At 39.1% G+C, this 11433-nt stretch overlaps 2 protein-coding genes across 2 annotated transcripts; both read right to left on the bottom strand.

The window, feature by feature from the left end:
* Positions 1-452: 452 nt before the first annotated feature.
* On the bottom strand, positions 453-6598 carry LOC124068238 (eukaryotic translation initiation factor 4E-1A-like). The gene is made up of 7 exons (XM_046406285.1): positions 6464-6598; positions 5157-5260; positions 4610-4705; positions 4207-4270; positions 3217-3330; positions 2140-2279; positions 453-1776 (listed from the first exon to the last, which is right to left on the bottom strand). Exons 1-7 carry the CDS (start codon positions 6548-6550, stop codon positions 1662-1664), a joined length of 720 nt encoding a protein of 239 aa, XP_046262241.1. The 5' UTR covers positions 6551-6598; the 3' UTR covers positions 453-1661.
* Positions 6599-7357: 759 nt separating this feature from the next.
* LOC124068237 (alcohol dehydrogenase class-3) lies at positions 7358-11417 on the bottom strand. The gene is made up of 9 exons (XM_046406284.1): positions 11295-11417; positions 10599-10700; positions 10167-10308; positions 9989-10076; positions 9495-9714; positions 8642-8902; positions 8302-8437; positions 7687-7825; positions 7358-7578 (listed from the first exon to the last, which is right to left on the bottom strand). Exons 1-9 carry the CDS (start codon positions 11310-11312, stop codon positions 7554-7556), a joined length of 1131 nt encoding a protein of 376 aa, XP_046262240.1. The 5' UTR covers positions 11313-11417; the 3' UTR covers positions 7358-7553.
* Positions 11418-11433: the final 16 nt, after the last annotated feature.

Genomic DNA, 11433 nt, shown 5'->3' with positions numbered 1-11433 from the left:
GGTCATAGATTAAAGCCCTGTAATGTCCAGCAGCAGTTTGTATAGCCTATTAAAGGTGAAGACAACGTGACATGAATTACTGTAGATAAACATTGAAATCCCGTTCTCTACCTTAAATAATCATGGTGTAAACAAAAAAACTGGAACACAAACTTAACATGCGATTTCAGCGTGACAAGGAGGGAAGACTGAGGTCTGTGATGACCTATCAATCGGTCAGACATCCAATTAATGAAGAAAACGATGACCACCCTGCACTATTCAATATGAGCTAAAAGTTCTAGCGTTGAGGCAACGTCTGTGTCTCTGTGTAATGTTCGGTTAAGTAGTAGATGAGTGAGTTTCTCATGTAATCAAGATGAAATTTTTCCAAAACACACAGGATGCCATCATGAATTAACAATCAAAATGGTCAGTTCATGATTAAAACGCCTTGTTATGAGAGAAGACACTTCACTGTACATGTTTATTTACATCAATAAATTGTACATTGACTGCCTAGAAATATGGGGCAGGATGTTACATTTAGGCACAGTTCAGTTCCTCCACATTATCTGACAAACAAAACAATACCTGGAATGTACATAATGAAACTATGCAAACTTCATCAAAGCAACAACACACATATCAAAGGTAAACCTTTTTAACACCGTAAACTGTGATATGGTTTGCACACTCACCAGGAAAAAAAAGATACCCCAAAATACATACATTTGGAAAATCATTCTTCATACAACACAAAATAATGCTTTCATCACTGACATCTTTCTATGCTGTGAAACAAAAAAAATAATAAGTATTTATGTATAACAGAAAAAGCATTCCAAGAGTTTGGGTATGAATGGCTAGAATTTATATACTTCACATATTTGCACAAGTGATAAATCTGAGGCACCACCTAAGATAAATGATGCTTCTTGCATCGAGTGGCAAAGAAGTCAACGTCAAAATCTTTCATTATAACATTCATTGTGAAGCACCATAAGCATCTTTAAATAGATTTTCTGCTGGTCTCAGCTTTAACTCTTAACATTTGCACTAGATGCTCATATCTGCAAAAAAAGCAACTTTTTGTCAAACTGAAAAAATGACTGCACAAATGTGTCAGAACATTTTCTGAACACAAAGGTTCCTCATAAATTTGTTAGCTCTCTTCACTTACAGAAAATGTGGCTTAAGGCAAAATTCCACCATGCAACGGAATGCAAATAAATCCATACATTTAAACTACTGATGGAGAGGTATGCAAGGTAGAAACAAAAAGTCACAGATTATACAAAATAGAAAATGTGTTACTTTGTTTTTAACCTTTTAATCTTAAGTACTTTAAGAAAAACTTATTGACATATACTATGAAACAAATTTTACACAAATATGCAGTTCAATTTTGCCATCAAAACATCTTTTACTTGTCTTCTCTTCATCACTGCCACAAAAACAATGAAGTTCTCAAACCAGAGTGCTACATTTTAACTGTACATACTTACAAACAAAAGCTTTGGTAAATTGGCAACAAATAGGCAAACAAAAAGGAAGCAATTTTATCTGCACTTCAAATGTTTGTTAGTGGATAAACATGTCAGTTACATTCATGGACAAATGACAGAAAATCTATGCTGGCAACAGAAGAAAGCTTTGATGATGATTCTGGTTATCAGTCCTCAGGCAACAAACTTGTTCTTGGTCGTGGAGCCGCTCTTTGTGGCTGTGTCTGCGTGTGACTGGTATCCGATGATCACTTTTGGCGGAACGCCTAATCTCTCTTTATACACACGCCTAAAGGGGACACACATACACACACACAAACGTATTGCATATTATTAGCAAACACACAGAAAAAACACATTCATGTCGTGTGATTTCTTACACAGTTCTGAAAAAATATACTACTGAGCCATATTTAAGCAGCTCATTGAAACTACTGGGGTATAAGTGTGAATTAAAAGCTAGTAAGAACCTCACACAGTCTTTTTACATGTATAAAAAAAGTCACAGCATATTTAAGGATACGCACTTGAACTTGAGAGGTGTTACAAATGGAGTCAGAAAATATCTCCATTGCAATGACTTCATCCATTGTTTATTGTCTTTCTGACATATTATGATTTGTTATCAATAACTGTGGTGTTTTCAGGTCACCCTATGTGTGTGATGGCCTCTTTGTTTTCGTAGTCTGTGGTCCATATCGCTATTTTATCTCCTTTGGCTCGAACGTTAATGACGGCTCCACACACATCGTCACTGTAGTCATCAAAAGCTTCACCCACAAGACACAAGAGCTGCAGACAGGGGAAAAAAAAAACAAACATTATTTCCAAATGGCTTGTTTTCAGGAGGCAGTTCCTTTTCAACACCAGTTAGAAAGTTTTAAGGTGATGGCTCTTTGTCAAAGCACATGTTTTAAATTGCCACTGGAGGAAAACCACGTGTTACTAGTAACACTGGCGATGGCTCCATTCTATGTACACTACATAGAAAAAAGTATTATGTCACCTTACACCATTACACCAACAGGTACTTTAATGACATTGCATTCTAAATATATAAACAGCTTTGCAGCTATAACAGCTTCCTCTCTTCTGTGAAGGCTTTCCACAAGATATTGTAACGTTTGTGTGGAAATTTGTGCCCATTCATGCAGTAGAGCATTTGTGAGGTCACACACTGATGTTGGACCAAAAGGCCTGGCTCACAATCTCCGTTCCAGTTCATCCCAAAGGTGTTGGATGGGGTTGAGGTCAGAACTCTGGTCGGGCCAATCAAGTTCTTCCACATCAAACTCATCCAACCATGTCTTTATGGACTTTGCTTTGTGCACTGGGGTGCAGTCATGGTGGAATAGATAAGAGCCGTCCCTAACCACAAAGCTGGAAACATAGGATTGTCCAAAATGTCTTGACATGCTGAAGCTTTAATATTTCTCTTTACTGGAGGTAAGGAGTCAAGCTCAACCCCTGAAAAACACCCCCATAAAGAGAGTGTCTGGATACTTTTGTCTACAAGGTCTTAACATCCCTGTAAGCCACAACAATGTGACAGTGAGCCTGCATGCACAACACCAGGATCCTGCCCCCGAAGCAGCTAAAAACATTCATTTTATTTACACCTGTGCTTTTCCTGTTGTGCTGTGACAGAACGCCTTGCTGGAAAGGGTCTACACACAAGACTGACAAAGGCACCATTAAAGTATCCAATACTTGACAGGACTGAACATACCGTCTCCAACCAGAAACGATCAAGGTCTGATTTACGCTGCTGCTTGGAGAGAGTTATCAGCCATCGGCCACCTCGTCGATTCCGCTTATCCTCCCACATGGGCTCAATGCCATCCTGTGTACAAATAAAAAGGTCAAAGCACACAACACTGTAAATATCCTGATGTATCAATGATCAACAAAGGCTTTATCTTATCAGATTCTCCCTGAGGATACGATCAGAAGAGGAACTGAACACATTCTGTAGCATCAGCATTAACTAGAAAGCAGTTTAGTTCCTAAGTTTCACTGTTCATCAAAAAAATTAATTTACAATACTAATATGTTAACTATACCCAGTATCCCCCAGGGAAAACACACTGATAAAGTATTATACCGAATCAAAGAGACACCTTCTAGATTAACTTTGCGCAGACCAGCTTTGACATCTTGATAGGCAGTTCTGTCTGGTTTGATGGCGTTATAAATTGCAAGCCTGACAAGCATCTCTATAGCTATGATTCAGGCTCAACATGGATAGGATAAAAACGTAACAGAGTGGCTGACAAAATCCTATCGATATACAAAAGAAATTTCCCTTCACATTTGAGTTGTGCATGGGAAAAACATTAAAATACTAATTCTTTATTTGTCTTGAATTTGTCCTGATTTGCATGAGATGTGTGCTACAGAGTACTAGATTTATGAACAAAACAGCCTGTCTCTCAGGGTTTGTTCATAACTCATTTGGTTCAGCTAGCTTCAAACACTCTGTGGTACACTTATCACTTGGTCAGCCAATGTTGTGGGCCAAACAACCACAATGAATTGAAAAGGTGAACTAAAGTAAACAATTCATTACATAATTCATCTGCTGATCCTGGCAAATGTAGAGAAACGTCTATTGTCTGCTAACATGTGCATTTAGAAACCAAGTTAGCCACTTTACATATTAGCTCTAAAACTATAGCCCTGTCCTATCCCCCCTGAGTTAATGTGAAGGCACTCTTACCTTAAAGAGCGAGTAGTCACAGCCAGACATCAAGTTACTTGATAGCTGAATGTGATTGTATAACCTGGGAAGAACAGAGGATATTTCATGTACTACAGTAAACAACAGAACATTATTCAGCAGCTCGGAAATATCAATCATAGCTTCACATATCAACAACTGACAGCTGCACAGAAATAAATTTAGTTAAGAGTTAATTTTCTAAATGCAGCATTGCTTTTTGGTGGTGGTTGTGGGGTCACAGGCTGCCAACTTAAACTGACCAATATCATGAAATCCAGGATGTTATTTAAATTTCTTTCTTTCTATTAACGATTACAGCTCTATTATGCAGCATTTTTTCATGAACGGGTTTGATGTGTGAAGCTTGTGCTGTGTGGAGTCACAGCAATAATATACTCACGCCCAGAAATCTTCCACGGTGTCAAATTTGGAGATAAGACGAAGATTGTCTTGCCATGTTTTGCTTTTGTCATTCTTGAAAAACCAAAGAGCCCACCTGAAAATTAAAGAAGGGTTACTATAGACTAAATGCATGATTTCCCTCATTTTTCATGTTTAAATCTGCCTTTCATTAATGATCCATTACCCCCTCCCTTTCATTTTTCATTGGTGTACCGTAGTTGTTCTTACACCGTTATATCTTTCTACTGTTTCAAGTTGTTTGTATTTTTTTAACCAATATTTCCTTTACTTTATCTGTCTATCTTTTGCGCTATGTGGAATGGCCTTTGAGCAATTTTTAAGGTGCTGTACAAATATATAAATAATTAAGTATTATCACTGAGTATCTAAACTTGTTAGAGCACTATCACACGGCCAATAACCACTAATTGACTTTTCAAGTCCCCATCCTTTAAAATTCTAAACTGCACTGATGTAGTTGTTAAAGATTTTGTCAAAGGGAATTACAACATTTTGGGGAAAAGGGAAGCGAGCTGTGGTCTTACCTGTTTTGTAGTGGATGCTTGATGTATGCTTCAGGGCTCACAACCTTTTGAATGGCTGTTTCACATTTTTCCTTTTCAGGATTTGCAGGAACTGAAGTTGAAACCTAGCAGACAAGTGAGTACAAAGATTCATTGAAACAAAGAAAAAAAAAACTGCTGAAGGTTTTTTTGAATTGTTGTGTTTCTCATGCTAGTTGCACTGTTATGCTGTATGTAATCATCTAATATGTCTTTTCATGATTGAATTTTTCTTATGGTCATAGCTGTGATACTTTGATAGTTTGCAAGAGAAGTGTGTGTAAGTGGATTGTGGACTTGGGGGTATTTTATTTATTTACAGATGTTTACAGATAAGTAAGCAGTAAGGAAAGGAGAATACATACAGAACAATAATATTATGTGCATATTTACATTTTTTATATTATTCCTAGTATAGTGTTGTGAATTTATTTATTTTTTTTTTTTTTTAAAGTTTGAATCTTGTTCATGAGACTAGTTTTACCCTGTCTATGTCTGCATTTGTATTGAGGGCTTAGGCAGCTAACGTCCCAAACAATATTAAACTTACCCCGGCACGCAAATTTACCAAATATTGACATCCCCTTCCAAATGTAAAAGAGGGGACACTGTAGAATCCAACAAACAACAGTACTCACAACTAATCTCAACTTAAAATTAACCGATTGACTAATTACTTACATGACGTCTTCACAAAGGTAGCCCCATTTTAAACTGCAATAAATAAGCGCTGCAATGATCCGTACAGCCTAACGTTATAGCTATAATTTAGAACTTTCTAAAAGTATGCTATTGTCTTTTTCAAAATCCCCAGTGCTAGTTAACGTTTAGGAACGCCATCTGTCAGTCCAAGTAGCCAATAACGTTAGTCGGAACACACCGTACGGCTGACAGAGTGCCTGAGCTCTCCCATTCATCCAGACATCAAGAGTTCATCTCGGCCACACAGTGTTTTAACGGGAGCCAATCCTCGCGTTGACTGCACTTTGGCAGCATTTACCGTCATTCGTAGAAACGTTGTTACAAATGCTAATCCTATGAATAATGAATATAAAGGGACTAACGTCACTGCTGCTAACTTACTGCTGTTTGGCTAGCGAGTTCTGTTAACGCTAACTGCCAAGCGTGACGTTAATAACAGTATGTCGGCAGAATTACTGAGGCTGCCAGTCTTGAAAAAACGTCGTTGTCTCTGATCGTTGATGTTTTAATACTGGCTAAAACCGCTATCTTAAGAGATGAAGCCCAAGCTGCGTGACTTGGCTATCAGTGTGTAGCAGTACACTCACCACCAGAAAAGTCGCCATCTTCTGGAAATCACATTCAGTTATTAGGGGTGTGTTAAAATAGCTGATTGGACCAACTGGTACTCTCATAGCGCATGCGCGAGAACCCCGACACAGTACATGATGATCCTGGCTCTGGGACACAAAGTCAACGGAGAACAGTGTAATCCACGAGATGTGCAAAGCCTGTTCGAACTCAGAAATATGGTATTTTTGCATACTAGCTGAATCATTAATAATTTCCCCTCGGGGATAAATAAAGGAATTCTGATTGTGATCATCCCTGCCTTTGAGATATATTGCTGATGGTGGTTGGGAGATCAGGTTTATTTATTTAGGCCTTAATGAAAAATCATGGTCTGAAAAGTAATCACAGTACACACACAAAATAAAAACATTCCCTCAAATACCAAAGTCACCTCTTTAAATGGTAAAACTTTACCATGCTTCACCACATTTACCACAACCATAAATATTCCACATGTATTCTACGATGTGCAGACTTAGTAGAAATATGCACTGCTGAAACATGTTCCTCTGAGTGATCCGCAATTATCTTTTACTCAGGATGCAGACTGTGATCCTATCTGGGCTGTGCTATACTCTCACAGTTTGTGACGACCTTACCAAAAGCCCATGTGGGAAAGGTAAATTATACATCTTGTTATTTATTCAGGATATTTGAACTGGAAAATATTGCATTATGTAAAACAGATTTTCAATTACTAATCATTTTAATGTTTATATATTTTGTGATATTCAGTGTCTGGCATGAGTATTACATAGGAATGTCTTACTGTGCAGTAACAGTTAAGTAATATGTTTAAATGCTGTTTTCATGCATTAAAGATTTGAAACAGTAAATAAATGGGGCTGAAAGAGACTCGGTGTTGACCATTTGAGTTGTCAAAACATTTTAATAACAGCTTTTGTTTCAAATAGCTAATCTGCTGTTGGTACAAAGGATGTTCCAATATTCAACATTGTGTCATCAAAACAAGTGAACAAGGACAGAGAAATACATTAAGTGCTGCAACTATGGAAGGTGATTGATTAAGGGTCAGATGTGAAGGATGTCAGTATTTCAGGCACTTCACAGGGTTAACACTGTGCGGATACTGCAACGAGAAAAAAACAAAATAATTAGGTTAGCATGTAAAAACAGAAGTCTACAAAACCACAGAAAACAAAGTGCATTAAATCTATAAATGAACTGCTTATCTCACCTCTTCCCAGCATGCATGAGGTCAAATCCCTCATTGATCTTCTCAAAGGGCAGCGTGTGGGTCACAAACTCATCCACCTTCAGCTTCTTATTCATGTAGTCTTCCACCAGTTTAGGAACGCTCTCCACGCTCTTCCACCCTGAGGGTGAATACCAAAACCAGTTCAACAAATGGAATTTTCATTTGGCTTGAACATAACTGCTTTAATGGCACCAATGTTTCACCACAAGGCTTTGCGAAAGGCACTTATTCCCCGACCAAAAAAAGATAAATAGCTGCTGCAGATTTACAGAACTGAAAAAAGCAGATGTGATAATAAACTACAATATTTTACATGCCGACATTAAGAGCTTATGTCTTATAAAGTTGCTCCATAACCACCTCAGTTTTCATTCAAAAGCAATTTACTATCTTTGAGTCCAAATTATTAAAAGGAAAGTTAAAGTTCCAGTTTTAACTCAGCAGAAGTCAAACTTTTACCTAATAAAGTGGATACTAAAAAGCTGGATTACCCATAAAAAAAAACAAAAAAACAAAACTGAAATACGCAAAAGGTTCTGAACATTGGCCCACGTTATGTCCTTTATGACAAGCCATTTTCTAACAGGCAGTCACCTCCGAAGGCTGTGCCCCTCCACACTCGGCCCGTCACCAACTGGAATGGCCTGGTCGAGATCTCCTGTCCAGCTCCGGCTACACCTATGATGACACTCTCACCCCATCCTTTATGGCATGCCTCCAGAGCAGCTCTCTGAAATAATACCAATTTTCCATGAACTGCCAACTTATGAAAACTATTTTATCAGCAACTCGTGATACCTGCTGAGTACACTAAACACTGTGTTTATCTGCACTGGCACTATTATGTAGATGCAACAACCAACCAAGACGATAAATGAACTTGATTTATTTCTGTGTGATGTGATAATACAATCTGATTCAAAGTAAGTCTCACCATGATCTTCACATTTCCAATGCACTCAAAAGAATAGTCCACACCCCCGTCAGTCATCTCCACCAGAACCTCCTGGATGGGCTTGCTGTGGTCTGTGGGGTTCACAAACTCAGTGGCCCCAAACTCCTTGGCTTTCTCAAACTTTTCAGGGTTGATGTCCACACCAATGATCCTAGTCGCGCCAGCAACCTTGCAGCCCATTATAACAGCCAAGCCAACAGCTCCAAGGCCAAATACTGCACAAGTGGAACCAGGCTCAACCTGAAAGAACAGGAAGAAGAGCAATGAGAGAATTCAAGTAACACCAAACAAGATTACATATAGCAAATGTGTGTATGAAGGTTATAGTTATGTAGCCTCATCTCATTTCATTACACAAATATCAAAGCTGCATGTTACTGTATTGTATATTGCAGCTTCTCTCTTTTAGTAGTGGTAAGTACTTGTAAAAATAAGTACCAGGAACAAAAAAAAAGTGACACAGCTAGAAACATGTCACAGCTATGGGGTGCTTATGCCATGCTCTCAGCAAAGATGCCACTAAAGGGTTTTTGATTTTCTCATGAATTGGAAAATAATGTTCATTGGAAGTCAAGGCAAAACAATGATGATTAATGAGGGTGACCCCATTCAGAGAAAAACCTGCAACAGAAGAAAAGTACATCTCATATCTTTTCATTCTGTCCTTTGGATGACAAACTTACTCTGCACAACAATCTTTAAACAATAAAATGTGTCACAATCTTCTAAAAATGGTTATCTCACTTTAGAAATGAACACTGGTACAAAACACTTCTTTTTATGTAATGCACCAGTCATATCCTGTTGCATGGCCTGCAGCCATGACACCTACCTTGGCAGTATTAAGAGCAGCGCCGTAACCTGTAGAGATGCCACACCCGAGAAGGCAAACTTTATCCAGTGGAGCACTCTCGTTCACCTTGGCCAGGGAGATGTCAGCCACTACAGTGTACTCTGAGAAGGTGCTGGTCCCCATGAAGTGAAACACTTGCTTTCCCTTGCAAGTGAAGCGTGAGGTTCCATCAGGGAGCAGGCCCTGGCCCTGGGTTACTCTGCAGGGAGGAACCACAGGAAAAAGATGATGTCTTCTCATGTATGCGTGATGAAACTCAATTGTGAGTACATCAGTGCAGGACAGGCGGAAGTTCAAACTGATGATGACTGAGCTTTGATTTGGTTGCCCTGAGGTGTAGCACCTCAAGCTGCAAGTTCGACTACTTAAATCGCAGAGAAGTTTTTTAATTACATTTTTAAAACAAAAAAAAAACCTTATTCACCAACTCAAGTTTGCACAAATCAGTATTAGTTTGCACAAGACAGTATTACCTAATTTTCTGGCAAAGGTTGGTCTTGGGATTTTTGCAAAATTTGCATTCACCACACTGCGGCACATACAAAGGGATGACAGTATCACCTTGGGGGAGAAAGCTTAAATAATTATCAATCATACAAGACATACTATTCACAAGTTTAAATTTTAATACCTCGTTTGAAAGCTCCATACCTGGTTTGAATTTGGTGACACCCTCACCAACACTCTCAACTGTTCCAGCACCCTCGTGACCCAGGATGACAGGGAAAAGTCCCTCAGGGTCACTGCCACTCAGAGTGTAGGCATCTGTGTGACACACCCCTGTAGCGAAGATCTGAGAGTCACAATATCATTTAAAGACTACGTCAGATGCAAGAGTGGAATATGAAAATAATGAAAAATTAATTAATGAAAGATTAAAACTGAGCTATGTGTGATTCTTCCAGAGGAAATTGTAAGGTAATGTTAGGCTTCTGCTATTAAAAAACAGGTCCTTTAGAAAAGAATACAGAAACTACAAGATTTAATCGAAAAAGAGCCTCACTGAGCTGGTCTTTTAAATGAGAATATAATCCATGTCTGGCTTTCTCTGGCATGAAAAAGGCTCGCAGTGATTTGGTTTACCTTGATGCGAACTTCATGGGCCTTAGGCGGGGCCACCTCCACCTCTTCAATGGAAAAAGGCTTCCCAGGTTCCCATGCAACAGCTGCTTTGCACTTGATCACCTGAGGACAAAGTCCAGTACGTTGTTTTCTTCGAACAATGCCTCTATAGTGAACCCAGTAAATGCACGGGTTAAGTGAGGCTTTGCAGAGTCTGTCACACGCCAGTCGAACTAGCTGAACAGTGTAGCTGTCATCTGAACTGTATGCTAGCGTCTGCAAAGCCAACTGAGAGTCGCAGCAAGTTAACTCGCTGTTGTTCTGCTTTAATACCGTTAAAACCACAAGTGTAAGTGTAGTGTAGTGGCTTCCTCGGTTGCCTCAAGTTCCTGACGCTAACTCACTAAGGCGGGGCTACGATTTATCGTCCACTTTATCCTCAGTTTTAAATCTCTTAACTTCTCAGAATTAAATATATCTCGAGGGACACGCTTCTCAGCAACCTGCAAACACCAGTCGCGATTAGCCGACCGCCCAAAGACCCCCGTTATGAAGTAATGAAACAGCGATTCTTTGTACGTCATTCAGCGCACTTGAACGCATGCACGTTAACCTTGTTTGTTGAGTTAAAGCTGAAATCTGTGCCATCCTTACGACACGTACTTTGAGAAATAATGCATCTGGATTTCTTGCGCATTTTGTAGGAAAAGCACTTACTTTCCCAGCTGTCTCCATGTTTGCTCTTTCAGCGCGAGAAAGTGGGGGGCCGCGCGACCGTGAGGGAGTTAACGTCGCGACCAATCAGAAATGACGACGCGCCGTTACGTACTACGTAAACCCAGTGGAGAAAAAAAAT

This window comes from Scatophagus argus, chromosome 12 (genome assembly GCF_020382885.2).
Source record: "Scatophagus argus isolate fScaArg1 chromosome 12, fScaArg1.pri, whole genome shotgun sequence".
NCBI lineage: Eukaryota > Metazoa > Chordata > Actinopteri > Scatophagidae > Scatophagus > Scatophagus argus.
The sequence above is the reverse complement of the archived record's forward strand: the minus strand, read 5'-3'. Positions and strand labels throughout refer to the sequence as shown.